General features: G+C 39.0%; 1 protein-coding gene across 1 annotated transcript in view; it reads right to left on the reverse strand.

Annotated features, from left to right (window-relative positions):
• PIEZO2 (piezo-type mechanosensitive ion channel component 2) overlaps positions 1-14,401 on the reverse strand; it is a 251,072-nt gene extending 236,671 nt beyond the window's left edge. Inside the window, exons 1-3 of the mRNA XM_012648377.1 lie at positions 14,279-14,401; positions 1,617-1,827; positions 45-258 (exon numbers count right to left, since the gene is read on the reverse strand). Coding sequence (XP_012503831.1) covers positions 45-258; positions 1,617-1,827; positions 14,279-14,386 — 533 coding nt within the window. The 5' untranslated portion in view covers positions 14,387-14,401. The remainder of the gene's footprint in view (positions 1-44; positions 259-1,616; positions 1,828-14,278) is intronic.
• Between the last annotated feature and the right edge of the window lie 6,818 nt (positions 14,402-21,219).

The raw sequence follows: 21,219 nt of genomic DNA on the forward strand, positions 1-21,219 counted from the left end.
GAGGGAACATCCTCTCCTTGAAATGTCTTAAAGATTTCTCTTACCTTGCATAGTAGTCATTGGGTGGAACTGCTTCTTGAAAGAATTGGAACTGGTATAAATAAAGTCCAATCAAGTGTCCAGCAGTGAAAATAGCCAGCAGAACACAGAGACAGCTGAACAGCAATGGATCGAATGTCCGGCACCAGGACCACCAGGTACACAGACCCAAAAACACAAAGAAATACACAGATGAGGTCAAAGATGGCAACATCATACCTGAGGAAGAAGAAATACAATCATCAAAAATGGGATAGAACTAGAAATTCACTTACCACTCAGTAAATGTAGCTATTAGAAATTATGTGTGCTGTACATGTGCTTGGGATGGTTAAAAAAAAAATAAAGAGAGAAATTATGTGAATTTCCCTCATATGTTTTTAGGTATTGATCAGGTTTTTAAAATACTAATCATATTTTATTTATAGAATCAGAATTAATGCTACATTTATTGAGAAAAAAAGTCACACGTGAAGTGATAATTTTGTAGATACAGGGAAATACCTGATGATAACACAATTCACCTGTGGTGTTTGAGCTGAGGGAACTTCTACTTTCCATACCAGTAGCATCTGCATATTTACGTGCCTGTTTCCATCTTTCTGCTTCTCCCCAAAATTTTCAGGAATACAGGCACCTGTATGTCCATTCCAACTTTCCCTCACAAGGTTTTCTTTATCATGATTTACTGTTGTTTTTCAGTTAACTGAGAGTTATGATAACAGTACATCCTGTGGCAGTTAAAGTCTCACTAAAACTTTTTCTTATCTAACAAAATTTGGTAATTCATCACCAAAAGGAGAGATGCAATGTGAGATAACTCCTTTATAGGTATTTTTAAACATTTCTATCGGGCATTTTGAAATGACTCCTCATTAAAATATCAGGTTTTATTTGTTGAGATACTCTATTTTCTTTTCCTCTTTTTTTCCCTATTAAAAAACAGTTAAACTGTTTCATCTTTGCATTTTGGGTAAGTCCACTCTAATAAGCTTTCCCATAGGAGCAGTGGAATGGAAGGAGAAAAAATATTGAGATAACATTATTATGGAATAAGCAGTCTGTGGCCAAAATTTAAAGGAAGTGAGTGTCTGTTCTGGAAGATTACAATCTAACTTAGGAAGAAAAATAGTATATCCTGGAGAGTTAAATTAAGATTATTACTGACTGAATGTAAACAGACTAGCCTTCAGAATGCTCCAATATGGTTTAGGATGGGTACACTTAAATTGTTAATTGTAGCCAATCACCATTCCAAGACTCTAAGGAAGAGGAATAGTTGTTATTCTAATCTAAACATAGAAAATGAGGTCACTTAACAGATACAGAAAAAGATTATTTTATAAAGGTTAACAGAAACCATCTAAAAACATCAAAACTAAAACTGATTAGGAAAAATGATGTTTTTTGTGTGGTTTACACATGTGGCCAGTTTTACAAGATCTACTGTTATTAATTTGGTGTCACGGAATAGACTGCTTCCTTCTTTATTTTCTCTGCAGCCACTTCTTTCATTATTCACCAAAGTGCTACTTGTGCCTTTTTACCAAGAGCAGGCCAGTACTGGAAACGCTCACCTGAGGAACCCAGTAAGATGGTGACAACAACTTTTCCAGCAGTGGTTATCATGTTGCCGATGAACTCCTTAAGCTTGGAAGCTACAGAGGCAAGCCTCCGGAATATTTTTAATTTGGTGCTTTCTTCCAACTCGCCTTCACCACCATCTCCTCCGTCTAAATCCTCTTCATAGATTAGGGCCTCTTCTGAGTCTATTTTTTCTCCTCCAGTCTAAATAAACGAAAAACAGAAAACACTACAGTCCAGAACTCTGCCTACCCACCCCGAAGATTATACGGCTTCTAATTTATGGTTCAGTCAATGAGGTGAATTTCATAAATCAGGAAAAAAAACATAGACAACCACTTCAATCCCTCCAGGTCTCTGACAGTCCCTGCATGAGCCCACGTCACTTTCACCTTGCTTGAAAAAGGGAACAGGAAACATCACTAATCATAGGGTCCCTAATAACATGTCATTTTACCTATATTTGCTCATTTTTGTTTTACAGGCAAAGAAGAAACTGTCTGAAACATGTATTAACTATCTCAGCTTAATCAATCTGAGTTTGGTTCTTCAAATTTACAGCATTTGCTTCCTCAGTGATAGAAGGTTTGATAAAACTATCTATGGCTTTAAATGAAAGCGTGGGTTCGATCAGTGCTTAGGAAATCCCTTTTCTTTCTGAAGTTTATCTTTGTTTGCTATTTCTATATTTCCTGACCATGGGAGGATAAGCCATCTTGAGCTTCTTGGCTAAATATACAGTTGCTTCCTATCTTATCCTTTTAGAGGATGATATATCGGTTCAATCCTGGGCAACTCAGCACCTCAGTACTATTGTTAAGAAATCTGGGGAAGAAACACATGTACCAGAAAACAGACATATTTCCATGTATTGTTTTAAACTGAGTATGCTGAGATGTTTTTGCTTGTTTGTTTCTTTTGCTTTTAAAGAATAAATAGGAAAAACTTTTTTGGTTAATCAAAATCTTTTCCTAAAAGGGTTAGGTGGGCTTTTTAAGCCATAATCTTAACACAAAAGAAGTCTGTTTGAGATCCATGAAACTTTGTTGACATTTGCCCCCTGGGCTGACACACTTCACATCTTCAGCCCAATGAAACAGAGAAGGATCTAATATATAATTTAGGCCCCATTCAGACAGCTAGTTAAGATGTAAAGAGTACAGTGTGGTCTCTCCATTTTCCCATTTTAAAGGTTCTTCCTTGATACTTTCATTTCAGATATTTATATAACACTCACTGATGATATGTGGTCTCTTACTACGACGAAGTTCACTGGAAGAAGGCAGGCACAGGAGGGGCTGGTGCCAGTTCAAGTTAAGTGCCGAACGGCCTTGAGAACAGAGACCTTCTGTGTGCCAAGGAGGGTACAGACCACAGGTGACTTGAGTTGGCTATTTTTGGCCCAGGCTATAGTATGCATCCCCTCTAACCCCCACCCAACTAGACACACACACACACACACACACACACACACACACACAGGAATTTAATCCTGGGTTGATTCAATTTGGATTCTACTGTATTCCATCATGACATATTTGCATTTTTTTTTTCCTGAAGCAAAAGAAATATCTCATGCTTACTCATTAAGATTTTTCTATCCTTACAGGGCCTAGTGTGTCCTAGTATCTCTAGTAAGAGATACAGCAATAACCATGCAAACAAATAAAAAATTAACAAGCTAAATATCTTGCAGTAATAAATGCTATTCAGAGAAGTCAAAGAGGGTGAGCTAGGATTATGACTGAATGGGTGGCTATTTTAGATTTGGAGGTCAGGGAGAGCCTCTCTGAGGAGGTGATAGCTAAGCTCTGCATGTCACCAAGCTTCCAGCCATATAAAAGTCCTAGCAAAGAGCATCCCAGGTGAGGGAAGAGCTGGTCCAAGACTCTATGGTGTGTGCAGAAGAGGGCAAGTACCCCCGGGCCCATGGCCATTTCCACTCCCCTAGAGAACAAGTCCCACCTCCTCGTCATCCTCATTCTCAGAACATGACCTTGCTTTCTTCTTCCCAGGGAGCGTAACAAGAAACTCTGGCCAGTACATCAGACCACCTCCCCGCTGCCTGCCTGTGATGCACACACTGCCTTCCTCCTGCAACTGCGGGGAGCTGCACTGCCCCAGCCAGTTACCAGATCCCATCTGCTCAGGACACCAGGGAGAGAACTGCCCAGCCATTCTCCCCTCTCTGCTGCATTACGATGTGCCTCCTTTCTCCAGGATCACCCTCATCAACAAATAAACACGTCTGGCTATCTCACCTTAGAAAAGTACACACTTTCAACCACATTTGCCTCCCTCCAAAAGAGAAACTCTCAGAAAGAGTTGGTCAGATACACCACTCCATTTAAAGTCAAATGGTTCCATACCTAACTTCTATTGAACCTACTGTGATCAGACTTTGATCTCCAACCACTCCTTCTAATGAAGGGTAGACACGATCTGCTTTACAGATAATTCTAGTTGCTGCCTGGGGCAGAGGAGAGGGGAGGCAACAGCAGGGAGGTGATGTGCTCTAGGAGAGTTGGGGGAGTAGGGTCGAAGTGAAGTTAGTGTCTTTGGAGTCAGCAGGATCAGCCAACAGATTTGATGGAGGAGGAGGAGGAGGAACAGAGGAGAATCAAAAGTAGTTCCCATATTTTTGTCTTTATTGATGTGACAGGGACAGCCAGGAGGGAAGCAGGTTGGGGACTGAGAATCAACATTTCTGGAAAATTCAGTTCTGACGTGCCTTGCAGGCATTCTTGTTGGAGGTATCAAGTAGGCAGCACGTACTGGAGAGGTCTACTTAGAATTTGCTGCATATGATGGCTTTGAGGTTAGCGGTCGGATGAGATTGCCCTGGAGAGGATACACAGCTGACTCCCCTCTCAGGAGCTGCCACCCCGGGACCACTCTGCCTTTCCAGGCTTCTCATCATTTCTTTGCCTATCAGCACCCCATGCAGGAAACGACTTGGAGAACCCAGAATCCACAGTCTCTCTTAGCCTCGCTGCCGTGGAACTTGCTGTTCCCACCCCATGCGATGTCTTCCTGCTCCTGAGGCCTGACTCCCGAGGCAGCTCTTCCATTCATTCAGCTACTCCATCTCCCTACAAGCAGAATCGCTGTTGGAATCCGCCGAGCAGAGCCATTGCAAGGGCACCCACACCGTCAACCACACACATATGACCTGCTCGTCGGGCGTCTATTGCTTCTATCTCCCTCACAACAGGTGAATAACACATTAAAAAATCTCCCTCTAGGAAGGCAATTTGGCCGAAACTTTTAGTCACTGCACTTGAAAAAGAAAAAAGGAAAGAACATAGCTAGGGCTGCCTGGGTCACAGTCAGAAACATACTTGTAACTTTCATAATAAATGCCTCCTTATTTAATTATGGAATTGCTACGGATGTAGATTAAATCAAATAGAAATCTCTGGTCAAGATGCTTTTGTGAGGTTATACCAATGCATTTCCCTGAACTCTCTTAGGCAGGACTGGGGCCCCTGTGATTTTTATAAACATAACATTGTACTTCAGGTTTTTCAGCATTTTTATACGAAATCCCTGGGGCTCTCAGTTGGAACCGCTTTTTAAACCTGCCAAGCTGAGAGCCAAGAGTGAGACCGCTTAGACTCTGAGTCCCTGCTGCCCTGGCAGGCCGGGGCCAGAAATGCCATTAGGCATGTCAGGCTGGCTTAGTAACAGACAGGCTTTTTCCCTCTGAATGATTCGTCTGCTGAAGTATAAACACTGACGCTCTGGAAGAGCTTGGACTCACTCTCGCATGTTTACTAACAAGCAGCCTTGCTTGCTGGAGTTGTAATCTCTCCCTACATTGGAACGCAGCCTGAATCTGGCCTTGAAGCTAAGAAGAAAGAGCTGTAAATAAAGATTTAATTCCCTCCCCTGGTCCCTGAACAGTCTTAGAAAATAACAACAAAATAATCCCTTTATAGTTTAAAAAGTCAAATAAATTATTACACAGAATTATTGACCATGTCCAAATCTAAAACGTAAAGACTTTTAAGTCCTTTATCTAGTTTTAAAAGTTCCTGATTTTAACAGGAAATCCTGTCATTTGCAGCAACATGGATGAACCTAGAGGAGATTATGCTAATCAAAATGAGCCAGGCACAGAAAGACAAATGCTGCATGATCTCATTTATATGTGGACTCTAAAGAAGAGGAACTCATAGAATTAGAGAGCAGAATGGTGGTTACCAGGGGCTGGGGAGGAGGGAGGGGACAGGGACAGGAGAGACTTTGATCAAAGGGTACCATGTTTCAGTAAGACAGGAAAAACAATTTCAGAAGATCTGTTGGAGAGCATGATAACTACAGTTAATAATAATGTATTGAATATTTCAAAATAGCTAAAAGAAATGATTTTAGATGTTCTCAACACAAACAAATGGTAAGTATTTGAGGTGATAGATATGTTGATTAGCCTGATTGGATCATTCCACAATGTATACACGTATCAAAACAACACATTGTGCTCCATAAATATATATAATCATTATATGTCAATTAAAAACACAAATAATTAAATACTGAAAAATAAATAAATGAAAGCTCCTGATTTCAAAGCTTGATAACATGTACTAGAGTAGCATCTCTTGTTTCCTGCGATGAAGCTCTAAGTGCTATGGAATCAGCTTTATACAAGTCAGCCTATTTTCCGTTCGTCGCCTGGATCAGGTTAGTGCCTAAACACAAAGCAGCCTCTGCATCTCAGCTGACAACGGCCTATCACTCAACAGCAGCCCCGGTCTCATTAAGCCATGGTGTAAGCTGTCATTTTCATTCTATTTTGGATAGAGAAGACACAATAAATTACTTTGGGTAGGATCCAAACATCCATGTTTTCTTACCCTCAAGCACTGTAAGATTCAGCTGGGTTGGAATCAATCCTAAGGATCACCTGGGGAGCTTTAAGAGGACAGATTATCAGGCTCAACCTCAAACTTACTAAATCAGAAATTATGGGAGTGAATTCCAGGAATATGTATTATTAAAGAGCTCCCCTATGAGATTCTGAAACGGCCACTCTAGAATCCATGCACTGACATTTGCAGCCACTAATAAATGAATTCTCCATAGGGGTTCAATTGAACAGGAACGATCTGAAAACATTTTGTTTCAATCATATCCCAGCAGACTCCCTTATCTGAAAAATAATTATTTGAAGTAATTTATCTCTGGAACCTCCTTTAGGTTTCAGTAAAGCTTTAGACCTCAGAACAAAGCTTTTTGTGCAGCTGAATCTATTCTTTTCTTCTTCGTGGTTAAAACCAAGCTTTTAAAAACATTTCTAGGGGAGTGTATCAAAGTCACATATAATAAGCCAGAAGATCTGGGAGGCAAAGGGAACATTTTTCTAAAGTGTCGCCAGTTGTTTATTCATTGTTTATAATTAAAAGTTAACAATTTATCTTAACAGAATGGGTTCATCTCAACAGAAGAGCCCAAGGAAGGAAAAGGCAAGTGTTGTGACAGTACAGAAGATGAATTTCATCCCCAGTGTTCTTCCCTGTGAAAGTAAGAAGTAAGAGAAAGGAAGACAGACTTGTTGAATGCTATCATGCATGTTACGCAAGCCTAACATTATAGCATTTGACAGATAAAGGAAATATTTCATTCTGATGATAGACTTACTTTGGGAAGATTATTTTTCCAAACTTTTAAGAGCCATTTAAGCAGTCCCCTATTTCATTTGGAAAAGTGACCATGTAGACATATGCATTCAGCCACCATCTACACAGCAATGGAAATTTAATAAAGAGCGGGTAAGGACAAACTGAATTAGCTGACAACAACCAGTTAGGCCAGTGCCTGCAGAATCCGTGGAGCTTTAAAAAAAATGGTCCTATTCCCACCACATAAACTCCCCTGCCTCCAAGATTCTGATTTAATAGGTCTGGGATGTTTCATGGCCCTGCATCAGAACTTTCTGAAAACTTGTTAGGTTAGATAACCAAGTTAGAAGTGGCAACAGTCTTTAGGAATCATCTGAACATATTTGAAAAAGAAAAGAACAACAGTGGAGGCTAGCCAAATTGGACTGACCATTTATTTTAAAGGCTTTTTTCTTTAAGATTTAAAAAAAAAAAAATCACTTAATGGAATACCATAAAACCAAACCAGCATTAAGACACACACACACACACACACACACACACACACACACACAGCCTATATCATCTACTCAGTTTGTCTTTGGTTCCAGAGATTATTACTGACCCTGCACTACCCATTTTTTGCTTGTAGGAACCACCTAGATTTAGCTCTTCTAAATGACACACCCTGGTGCTCTCTCTAGAAATAAAGAATTCAGAGAATGATAACAAAAGCAGCATTTTGAGGGCTCGTAACTTCTTCCTGGTGCTCAAAAGCTTTCTAAAAGATTCATCACCCATATAATTGCTTGTGATGGACTAAGATGCAAACAAAACTCACATCTTTGATATGAAGGTGTCGAAAGGCTGAGCACGGCTGGAGCTGCTTTGGAATCAACAGCATTCCTTCCTTTCCCATCCATCCATTCCTCCCTCCAAGCGGCACTTTTTTTACCAAGACTGGGCTCTGCTGCAAGCATGTTGCTAGGTCCAGGGTGGGATAAAAACGAGAATCCACATGGGATCCCAGTGATTTTGTAGCAAAATAGGAGGAACATAACTTCTTGTAAATTGAGAATATAAGATGCTAAGGACATTGAGAGAATAAAGGATTACATCTGATTAAAGGGACTTGGAATGATCTATTCCAATTATTCCCAAGGTAAAGGTGATTTTTTTAAAAAATAAGGGCAAAGGTCTTGGCAAGCAAAGCAGGACAACAAAAAATAATCTTTGTTAGATATTAGTTTTTGACCTGGCACATCGTAGGCCCTCAGTAAAGACATACTAAAGAAATAAATATGCTCATAGATAAATAAGCATCCTTCTCTGCAGCTGTACCAAGGAGCAGTCAACCAAGAGAGACCCACCTACATATAAGTTTGCTCTGACAGATCCCCAGACAGACAAGAGAAGGAAGAACATCTGCACAAGAGTGAACCGTGTAGCAGCGTCCCAGAAGGACAAGAGTGGGGAGATGACTCCACATGACAGTGAAGTGCACGGCAGAGGCCCAGCAGGAAAAGAGCTTGCCCCATCTAGGCACAGAGAGAAGGGCAGGGTGGCTATGGCACAGTGGAGGAGCAGGGAAAGAGCATGGGGTGGGACAGGAAGGCAGAATGTGGCCAGACCATGTAGAGCCATGGGCATCATGGTCAGGAGACTGAATCTTTTTCTAGTTTAAGAGGACACCAAAGAAGTGTTTTATTTGGAGAAGTGGCATAATTTGATTTATCAATGGGATGGGGTAAGAATGGAAGCTAGAAGTGGGAAGATCCATTCAGAAGTTATTTCCATGTCTAGCTGAGAGGTAGTTGTTGCTTGCTGAGGATTGTGGCAGTGCATAGAGAATCAGTAGACTGATTTCAGACAGTATTTGAAGGTTGAATCCAGAGGACTTGTTGATGGCAACAGATAAGGGATCCAAAGAATCCAGTGTTACACGAGGGTTTCTGGCTCGAGCAACTGGGTGCTTAGAGTTAATATTACATATTAACTTTGACAGGGAAGTCAGTGGGAAGAATGAGTGGAGGTAGAGATGGGAGCTGTATCACCTGCTCCCAGACACATGATCAATATTTGGAAAGCAATATGGGTAAGTAGTTTACATTAAGTTGGTGACAATTCCATTTCAGGGGTATTTACAATTTAAAGTAGGAAAGAAGGCACGAAGAAGTGACTGGAATTCCTTGAGTGAGGCAACTTCTCTGGAGTTGGGGCAGATGGCAGGGGTGGGTGAGATACTCCGGTTCCTCTCATCTCAGCCCTAACTATCTGCTCTACCCCCCAAAACGGACCCAAGGGCTCTGCCATTTCCTTATACAAGTTTCCTATGTGGGTGTTTTGTGGTTATTTACAATTTAAATGCATGAAATCACCTACAAAATATTCTACAGACAGAACAGACAGAAATTCTTGAGAATTTCCAAAAATATTGATCTAAAAATATTGTTAAAGGTAAAAGGCTCTTTTGGAGCTTTGATTCCTTAAAAATGGCAGAGAACAGGTATATGCTGCAGTTGAAGTACGTATGACAGGAAGTTTTGCCTAGTTTCTGAGAGTGACCTTGAGGAGTAGTGGGGAGTCACCCATACCCCACTGAGAGCAGCAGTGACAGGGCCTCTGCAACAACCGCAGAGGAGGGTTCCATTCACCACAGTCATGAACTGTGAGGTCACAGGGTGACCAGGCAGCTGTCCAGCTTCTTACCATTCTCAATGGTTCCATGTTTCAAATGATCACGTCTGTATGTTTGAAGAAATAGGCTCTAGGAAATTTAAAACAGGCAACTTTGGACTAAATCTCAGGTTAGAACTGAGCCAATGCTGAATGACTAATTAGGAGGTGACAATGAAAAGACTGATTTCTCCCATTCTCTGTGTCTGGCTCTTTTAAAAAAATAATCCATTCAGGCATTTCACGTGCCAGAATTCAGATGCTGTGATAGCCAAATGGACATTAGGTATTAGAAAGCAGGGTGCAATCCTCGAGGTTCAGAATTAATTTCCAAATAACATTAGCAGGACTTAATGTTGCAGCCCTGAATTTTTAGCAGATAGGGTATGACTTATATTGGAATATTTTTTATTCTACATATTTGATTTGTCTGAGAATTAGGAAAGTGCCTCTTTACACAGACCCAGTCATGACTGCAATTCCTATTTGAATAAACTTTTAATTTATCAGAAATTTGGTTTAAGAATACATTTTAGTACCCTTTCTTTTAAAAAAATAAGGCCTCAAATCTCTTGAAATAACTAAAAAGAATTATAAGTATCACATTATACAGGATAATATCAGTTTGGTGAAATCATATATTGTTTTACTATATAGATAACCCTTTTCTACACAATTTAATTTTCACAATAAAATTTTTTTTTTAATATTTCAGAATAGAAACTGTGAACTAAAATAAAATCTTAACTTCCCCAGCTGACTGAATGGATTCCCTGTTGGCCAAGGGGACCCTAAATCTGAGTTGCTGGCCCTGAGAAGGGAGGTCAGACATGCATGCCACGCCCCTTCCCTTCTTGGAGATACCCTTTGTAACTCATTAAGAGGCCTAATGCTATACAAGACAAAGCTTAAACCACATCTGCAGGCCATTAATTTACTCAACAGACCTCTTGAGTTTTGGTAAATGTTCGGTGGCTTTGGCTTGTCTCTGATTAACAGACATCCTTATCGTAAGTTAAAACATTTCAACCCTTTAGACAGAGCTTCATTTATTTAACCAATTACAAATCAAAGAATCTTTAAACCCAGCTATAACCTTTAAGTCCCTGCTTTGAGATATCCCACCTTTTTGGGCCAAACCAATGTCGACCCTCCACATAATGACTTAGCCGTAATTCCTGTCTCCATGAACGTATAAAACCAGACTGTAACCCAGCTACTGCAGGCATATTTCCTTGGGACCTCTTAAGGCCATGTGCTCCAGGCTGGCCACACACATTTGGCTCAGAATAAACCTCTTTAAATTATTTTATAGAGTTTGGGTCTTTTTCCACTGATAGACTCTTTCTCCCAACTATGATTTGTAGATCTACTTCTGAATTAAAATGAACAAATAAACAAATAAACAAAATTTGCTTCTGAATTAAAATAAATAAACAAGACCACAGACATGTTCTTCAGATTTGGTTTCCTTTCTGAGGTCAGCTGTCTGTAAAATATAAGAGGGAGGCAAGGGCTGCCAACGTATGACCATCACCACTTCCCCTGTGGGTCTTTAAGGGGAATCCTTGGATTTGTGAACACCTTTAAAACAGCAAATTTGAGCTTCATTATCAAATCAGTGAAGTTTATGGGAAACCCTTGAGTCTTCTTCAAGGATTAGTTGTTACTTTAAAACAATGCTGCATTTGAAAAGGAATTCTCCCAGGCACCAGGGTATTAATCTTGCCATTTCTTCACTAAGAAAAATGAAAGAAGAAACAATGCCAGCAAACACTATTCTTTCAGTATCCTCAAAACCCAAACATTCCAGAGTGCAAAAGCCAAGATTTATAAGCAGCAGGAAGTATGATGTTGGGGTGTCAAAAATAAAATAAATCCTCTGCTTATTTTGGCCATGTATTTGTATTCCTTTCAGATTCAAGTCAAGATTGTCAAATGGAAGAAATATTTCTTTGTGGATTAGTCTCAGAAGATTCACCCACCTGCTCCCCCACCTCCACACCATTCCTCCTGGGCTACCTGATGGGCTGGAATCCGATAAGAGAATGAAAATCAATATCTAAAATAGTCCCAAACGAACTTAACTGAGAAGGAAAACAGCATCATCATAATGTCATTTAGTATTTTCAAAGCCCCATATAAAGAATGTTTAGCGTATCTATCCATCTTATTATTACCTTTAAATAATGTAATTAATAATATGTAAGGCTTACATATTTAAACAAATTTCAAATGAAGAGATGTACCATAAATCTATCTCTGAAAATTAAGTGAAACTGGGAAAGAAACATGATTTTAGAATTAATATGTGTGATTGTGTTGTTTCTTTCTTCACCAGATGTATGACATCTAATCATGACCTAACAGCCATTCTTTTTTATTGATCAATGTAAGTTTTCTTAGTCTTATGGCAAAGAGCATTTGTCCTTGGTGACATAACTTCTTTTTATACAAAGCTTTGCAATTCATTCATGGTTATCTGTTATGAATGGCATAGAAAGATTCTTTTACCGAGTGAGTTGCCCTCAAACCATCGTCCAACTTAAGTTTCTGTAATTCTACAAGGAATATTGAACTTAAAATTGCTCTACTACCTCTCAACTGGGAGAACAAAATGAGCAGAGCAAGTAGAAATTTATTAAGCAACCAAAATTAGCAGGCACTATGGTAGGTGCTTTTTATTAGATATTTCATTTAGTATTCACAACAACAATGTGATATAGTAGTATTATCTTCCTTTCGTAGAAGAAAGAGAATAAACGATGTCCCAACATCACAGAGCCACTAGGCATTTTAGCCTCCATGTCTGATTTCTAAGTCCACTCAATTTCCAAGGATTATCCTTTACCCTTCATCTGTAGTATGAGGATAACTGAAGACAATCTTGCCTTTATAAATAACAAAAATAAAAAATCCTAAGCCTGTAAAACTTGAGATAATGCATTTCCTTTCACCAAACTTAGATAATTTTTGGTAATGATTAGTTAAGCAAAATCATTTTCAAACCTGTAAATACTATAAAATAAAATTCAAATGTAAAAACAGATCTTCAAAATTTAAATTCGTTGTTTTCAAATTATAAAGTCAAGAAGAAGAAAACGCACTTTCATCATTGTATCCATTTTTAGGACAATCACACATGTCATATGGTTTGTAGAAGTAAATGCAAGATGTGGTTAGTAGCTACTTCACTATAATTACTTTTTACAGCAAGTACCTTTTTAATGTTTGCCTTAAAAGTAGTAACATATTGATATGCAATGCGATTGCATATCTTTTAACCAGGTATTTTTGGCAATCATATCATTTCTAGCTTGCATAGGATTATTGAATTATATCCTCTTTATTATTTTGTTTTTTTAATAAGACTACAAGGCAATTGTCTGCTTATTTATGAAGATATAAATCTTTGTTATAACTGAGAGTTTTCCTCCCTTGATGACTTAGTGGTTAACATTCTCAATACAAGTAATTACAATTGACTTCTGTTTTACAAGTTTAATTTCTTGCCAAAGCTTGCGACTGAAAACATTTGGTAGCTGCAAATGTCTTGCATCAAATATCAAAATCAAGTCTCTTTTAGTCAATTTTTCTTTGTCAATTTCATCTTTCCATTACTAAATCAATTACTTTTAAAATTGATGTCACCTACCCTTGCATAAGAAAGTGGAATTATTATAAACAGTGTCCTGAGGCAGATCAAGGGACGGTGTGACAGCAGTCGGACAAGCTCCCATCCAAGGAGGAAAATCTAACAAGCACCCAACCCAGCACTCCTGAAACCTTCTCACTGGCTAAAAAACACACATTTCACTCATTATTTTTACTGTTTTTGAATTTTCACACTTTTCCAAATACGAATTTTTTTTCCTTCTGGAGTGCTTTAAAAATAACTTGATCAAAGCTTACTGAGTCAACACAACTACACTCTGAACAGCAAGATGCACAGATTGGAAAGTTTTCCTTCAAGAAGGAATTAATTATTTTCTCCTAAAACTACCAGATGTTACTTCTTTAAATATTTTGCAATAACTAAGGTATCCAGACCAATTGGACCATAATACTATGTATGACTTTACAAGGTCAGCCTCCGAGATAATATGAGGTGATAGTTTGGGGTAGTGGGTCAGGTCCTGGCCCTTACCTGATGGGCACCCCTGAGCCTGTGCCCGCATCGCTAAGATGTGGATGAGAGTGTCTGCCCACTGAAGCCGAGCAAGGTTATTGTGCAAAGTGACTGTTAAGGTTTATGCCTAGCACTGTAAATCATAAAGTCCTCTGTATATTTAGCTATTAGTATCATAGTTCCACAATCTATTAAGGGTCACGGTCCTCAGAAATCAAAGAAGGAAGATGCATGTAGTCAGATTTACCAATTCTTCATTTTCAAACTCCGGGTTATATTGTGCAGCTTCTTCTATCATGGGCTTCTGGACAATGTTTCTACAAACGAGCCAGATGGTCAGACTAGCGATGAACATCCCAATATCAGGAACGAACACTCTGATCCCGTTGCCAGCATCAGCTCCCTTTAAGCTTTAAAGGAAAAAAAAGGGGAAGGAATTTAGTTGTTCTTACATTTCCATGGGTAAACTGTTTCATGGTATGTTTCACTCTTCTTAATGATTTAAAATAAAAGATGCTCAGTTTCTGCCTAAGAAGGTACCAGAAAGCTTTTCATTGACCTCAGAGTCGTACAAAATCGACCAAGATTCGGGAACGTTCCAGTGTTTCACCAGAGTTTCAGAAATATTATAAAGAACTCTTAAACCAATTCTCACTACAAAAACATGCTAACAGACTGTATTGTTAAATAAACCACATGTCCGGTACAAATGCAGTTTTTTGCAATCTAGCTGAAGCAGTTAAAAACTAGACATACAGTAGCAGCTAGAAGATATTTACTTTAGATGTGAATCAAAGCTAGAAGGAAATTAGAGAAAATGTTAAAGCAATCCTTGAATCTAGAGCCTGTTCATTATTTTGTATACGGCATTGATTTTGTCTTTTGGACTGTTCTAAGAAAGGTGAATCTGGTATGTGCCTTCTTTTAATCTTAGAGAAGTAACATTGAACTTAGAAGATTTGGGTGAAGTTTAAGTCTGCAACTTAGCATCTGCAATCCGCTAGAGGACTTCTCACAGTCATCCTTCCTCTGTGCCAAAGAGATAGTACTATTTGCCTTCTGTATCTTATTCAAGTGACATGAGATACCAGGTCATGACTTTAGAAAAAAGATGAATACATGTGTATGAAATAATGTACATAAAGGTCCTTTGTAAAGTATGAAACACATATTTCCACTCAAGCTTACATTTCGAGAACGGCAGCATCAACTGATATTTAGATAATTTTCACACTGATATGGCATTTGTTGTTATAACTGAGATTGTGAAACAAATATGATATAGCAGGCAGCAAAGACCAGAGAGTGAGGTGGAGAGGAGAAAGGTCTCCAACTGGGGGAGGAGGAGGGACCTGTCTGGGAAGGTAATACAGACACCATCTGTGATTTTGGGAGGCGTCCAAGGAAAATGAACATGGGAGTAGGAGGCAGTATATTGAGTTGCCAGCATGGCCGGCCAGCACAAATCACCTCAGCTGAAATGCGTTCTGGCTAAGCTCACTCAGCTGTGAGTGTAAGACAACAGAGCTTCACAGCCACTGGCAGACTTCTCACACCAGTCGGCACATGACACGGGCCAGCCACGTCCCTCACTGCAGTGCAAGACGACCATCCCGCGTGCTGCTGCAGTCCTGAGCAACCGGGCTCCTAGCGCTGTGTGGAAGTGTGGTGCCATAGCCGCAGTACTTATTGCTAGTATTAAAAGCCACATGAAGAGTGCCTCCTGGAATGTTCTCTGCTTGCCTATAGAACAAGGAATAAACTCGGGCAAGAAAACCCAATGAAATGACTGAGTGATATGAAGAGAGGGTTACGCAGACTTAGATTTACAAAATGAGTTCAGAGTGGGGAAGATCTGGCAGAGAAGTCAAGGGCCTGTGCTTGTACTGAAACTTTTGGAGGAGACGAGATGACCAGTGGAAAAATTAAGAAAGGAACTTCAAAGGAGGTTTAAGCCTTTTCAAAAATGTTTGTCAGAGATAAAACTTGTTTAGAGAAAGGAAGTAAAAGATAGGGATACAGAGCATATAAAATATACACACAAACATATATATTCATATACACTTTACATGATTACATACTGTATTCATTTATATTATATATTATATATTTTGATAAAAATATTTTAAAATAATAAATAGCAAGTCCCCCATCATCTGGAAATAACATTTTGGTAAATAAAAACTTATTAATAATATCTATCTCTTACTGATGTGCCAAGAGCTTTGCACATATTATTTAATTCAATCAACCACCATATAAGGTTAGGCATTATTAGCCTCCTTTTACGTATGAAAAAGCTAAGGGTTCAAAGGGCAATCTAACTTCCCAAAGGCCACATAGATATAGAAAAGAATTATACTCCACTCCCTTTAAGTCCAAATTTACGTTCTCAACCACTATTTCTCATGTATGTACTCACATGGCCTTGCCTTCCAATCTTCCTTCTCTACGTAGACATGCATAATTATAGTTAACAAAACTAAGCTCATATTTTACCTACTGTTTTGAAACTGATTTGTTTGTTTAATGTATCGCTAACATTTTCACAACTCATTGATGACTTCAAACATCATCACGCTCATGGGCAGAAAGTATTTGATTAACTAGTCAACTAATATTATACATGGAATGTTTCCATTTATTTCTTATTACTATAATATACATGAAAGTTAAAATTTAATTAAATAAAGAGTCTTCTAATCTAAGATCTTCTAGGAACCAATCCTTAGTCCAATCTAATTTGCATTGCAAAAAATCATCCGGCCTGAAACTATGAAACTATTTTTGTAGAAGAAAACATTGGGGAAATGCTTCAGGACATTTGTCTGGGAAAAGATGTTTTGGACAGGATCTCAAAGCACAGGCAACAAAAGGAAAAACAGACCAATGGGATCACATCAATCTAAAAGTCTTCTGGGTGACAAAGGAGACAATCAACAGAGTGAAGAGACAGCCTACAGAATGGGAGAAAATATCTGCAAACTATTTATCTGAAAAGGGATTAACAGTCAGACTATATAAAGAACTCAAACAATTCAATAGTAAAAAAAACTAACCTGATTAAAAAATGGGCAAATGAGCTGAATAGACATTTCTCAAAAGAAGACATACAAATGGCCAACGGGTATATGAAAAAATGCTCACCATCATTAGTCATCAGAGAAATGCAAATCAAAACAGCAATGAGATATCAACTCACCCTAAATAGACTGGCTATTATTGAAAAGGCAAAAAATAACAGATGCTGGCAAGGGTATGGAGAAAGGGCAACCCTCATACACTGTTGGTGGGAATGTAAATTGGTATAGCTGCTATAGAAAACGACATGGAGTTTACTCAGAAAACTAAAAATACATCTACCATATGATCCAGCAATCTCACTGGTGGATATATATCCAAAAGGAAGGAAATCAGTATGTGAAAGAGATATCTGCACTTCCATGTTTATTGCAGCACTATTCACAATTGCCAAGATATAATAACCTAAGTGTCTATCAAATGGATAAAGAAAATGTGGCATACATACACAATGGAATATTATTTAGCCACAAAAGAAAAATGAAATCCTGTCATTTGCAGCAACATGGGTGGAACGTAACATTATGTTAAGTGACATAAGCCAGGCACAGAAAGACAAATATTACATGTTCTCACTCACATGTCTGAGCTAAAAAAGTTGATCTCATGGAGATAGAGAATAGAATAGTGGTTACCAGAGGCTGGGAAGTCGGGGGAGACATGAAGATAACTTGGTTAAGGGGTATGAAAATATAGTTAGACAGAATGAGTAAGTTCTAGGGTTCTCCAGCACAGTAGGATGACTATAGTTAACAATAGTTTACTGCATATTTCAAAATAGCTAGAAGAGAAGATTTGGAATTTTCCCAGCACAAAAAAAGATAAATGTGTGAGGTAACGGATATCCTAAATGCACTGATTTGATCATTACACATTGTATACATGTATCAAATATCACATGTACCCCATAAATATGTGTAATTATTACATATCAACAGAAAAATGGTTTGAAAAGGTGACTTCCCTGTGAAAGCTTCATTTTTACAAATGGCTCTAAATTCTTACCCCATAAAAAAACAAACAAACACAGTTGTTTCAGAGGTTTTAAAAAGTAGCAAATTCCTTTCATTTGGGACAAGAGTAAGAAAATTCAATCGAGAGAGCTTCATCCAAACTATATTTATAACAATGAAATCTGACAATTGATTTTATCATAGGAAAAATGCAGAAATTTGTACTATACTTTTAAAATATGCCTAATGTGATGTAACAGAGTAAACTAGAACTAATATTAGCATGAGAAAAAAAGGGGGGGAGTGGAGGAAAGAGACCAAAGAACAAAAGCCAGGCTTGAGTGGTTGTCCCTGTGTGAGGTGGAGGTCAGGGGAGCAGGCTGGTACTACTCAGGTGGATTTTTGGCAATAGATTATTATAGCTCTTTCATGGAAAACAAATTGACTGTGGCGTTTTATGAAAAGTACCAACCAAGTGGAATTGCAGGGAAAAGAGTTCTTTAAGGAAAGGTAACAAGAGCTCCAGCTGTGGCCTCAGCGGCTTCTTGCACCACAAGAGAGAGAGTGAAGCCAAAGCCTTATACCTTTCCCACCTGTGGATTGCATTAAGCTTCCAATTTGCAAACAGTCACTCTGAAGCAACAGTCTCAGCTTTGTGCTTCTTGGTCCCAAAAGACACATTTTATAGCATACACATATTAAGGATATAAATGAATGTCGTTTGCAAAAGCAATCACTCTACCCGCTGTGATAGAATTCAGCTACTGAATCCAGGATTGGGCTGCGATCCCTACTTAGAATGGAATCATTCAGCCATGTAGGTGCTAAACTATTAACTTCTGCTCTTGGCTTGCTGAGTTAACAAAGCAGTACATTCATAATAACTGCTATTGCAGAAACAATGATGCTTTTGAAAAATATAATGAAGAATATGTACAACAAACAGGTCTGACTGACATGTCATTTGGAGACCATCTTATCAATAAAGTTTCCTTCTTCGTTATTTAGAACAGTGTTTTACTAAAGTACATCCATCAGAATGCTAGTCCTCAGAAATGCTGTGTGTCAAGACAAAAGAAAAAAAAACAGTCATTGGTAGAGTGTTAGAAATTCACAATGCATATTATTATACCAAAAGGCTTGAGAAGTTCTTTGTAAAACAACTAAATTGATTTGACCACAAAACCATTTGTTAAAAATTTCATCTAACACCTATTAATATTAAATTCTACAGAGCTAGTGTTCACGGAACAGGTTTTGGGAAATGCTGGGCTAGAGAATGCTCATTGGTCTGTTTTTGATTGAAATGAATGGATAATTTGGAAACTATATTAACATGTGTAGTTATACACATATATTCTCTATATGTTTTGTTGTTAATAAATCTCTAATAATTTTAGAAATCAGTGACATCTCATTTCATTCCCTCAGCCAATCACCCAATTGTCCATCCATTTACAGTAAGTCAGTAATTGAAATTATAGAGTTAGAAGAGAATTAGAAACAGTCTAGTCCCTTTCCTTATTCCACAGATTGTGGAAACTGACCAGTTTTAAATGATTGGCTCAATGCATTTAGGAGCAGAGCCTGGCAGCAGACTCAGACCTGCTATCGTCTCACTTTCTCTTTGGAGCCATCTTCTGAGTACAACCAACACTCACAGCACCATGTCCTCACCTCATCCATCTTCTACCTAATGCAGCAGGCCTCGTTGCCCACAACTGCACCGAAAATGCCCTCTCAGGGGCTATCAGAGCTCTCTCAACTGCAAGGCCCAAGTAACCCATTCCAATTCTCATCCCACTCTACCTCTATGCTGCATTTGACAAGCAAGATAAGCTTTTGCTCTCGAATCCTCTCTCCCTTGGTTTTCTTACATCTCTTTTCTAATTCTCTACCTACTTCTGAACATCCTTGAAAACTCATGTTGCTGGGAAATCTCACTAAGAATTTTGAGTTGGGTTGTGCCTTCCATACTCCTCTTTTTCTACTTCCTCTTTAAAGGTTGATAAGTCCACAAGGTTCTGTTCTTCTTCATTTATTTTTCTTCTAACTCTACCTGGTCAACCTGGATGACACATCCATCCCCAAGGCTCCAATCTGCATCTACACAATGACTTACACCTCTACACACCTGTGGAACCTTCCCCCTGAGAAACATTTGCAGACGTCCACTTTCCTACTAGGTATCTCCACTTCGGTATTCCATAGCTTTTCAGAACTAAACCTTATCTTTATGCCAAAATTGGCTCTTCCTCCTATATTCCTAACTTTGAAAAACAGTGCTGTCATCAATCTAGTAACCAAGAGAGAACCTGGAAGCTCCCATTCTCTCACCAAAAAACCAGAGGAGATTCTGCCTTCACATCATTTCTCTTACCTCTACTCCTCCTTATCTCCACAGTCTGACTGGCATCTGGATTACTGCAACAGCATTCTGATTACTTTGTTTGAGGTTATCCTCTCTACCAATCAGGCCTCCACATTACTACCAGAGTTTAGTTTTTAAAAGCATAAAGCCGATCACGTTAACCCCACAGCCTATAGGAAGCATCCATATGACATGAGGCCCTCCCCATTCCAGGTCCTGTTTGCCTTATCTCTTGCTTTGATTTTCTTCTACCCCAAATTCCAGTCGTAGTGAATGCCTATACCCAGAATACACCAGTGTTTTCCCCCTGAGCTAATGTGCAGTTTTCTCCTTTGGCCAACAGTGCCCTTTTCTCAGAATGCTTTAAATTCTCCCGTCTTTCCAGACTCACCTGTCCTCTCCACTGGGAAACCCTTCCTCCCTTTCCCCTCCACACCCAATCCATAATAGAATTGAGCACTTCCTCCTTTAGATGCCTGCCATCCCCCACACATGCACCAGCACAGAATGTTTATCACTTTATGTCACTTACTGCTTACCAATCTGCCTGACAGCAGCCCCTGTCTATTTCATCTCTGCATCCCTGGGACCAGCGTGGTAGGTGGTGCAGTGTGGAGGACCAGGGAAGGCTGGCTGGACGCATGCTAGCTCTGGGAATACCCTTGCCTCTCCAAATATTTACTCTTTCATTCCTGTGACAAGAGTCTGTGCAAAGCACTATTGAAGAATTAGATGAGATGCCTACCACAAAGAGCTCTGTAATTTAGTTCGGGGAAGATAAAA

This window comes from Propithecus coquereli, unplaced genomic scaffold (assembly GCF_000956105.1).
Source record: "Propithecus coquereli isolate 6110/MARCELLA unplaced genomic scaffold, Pcoq_1.0 Scaffold283, whole genome shotgun sequence".
NCBI lineage: Eukaryota > Metazoa > Chordata > Mammalia > Primates > Indriidae > Propithecus > Propithecus coquereli.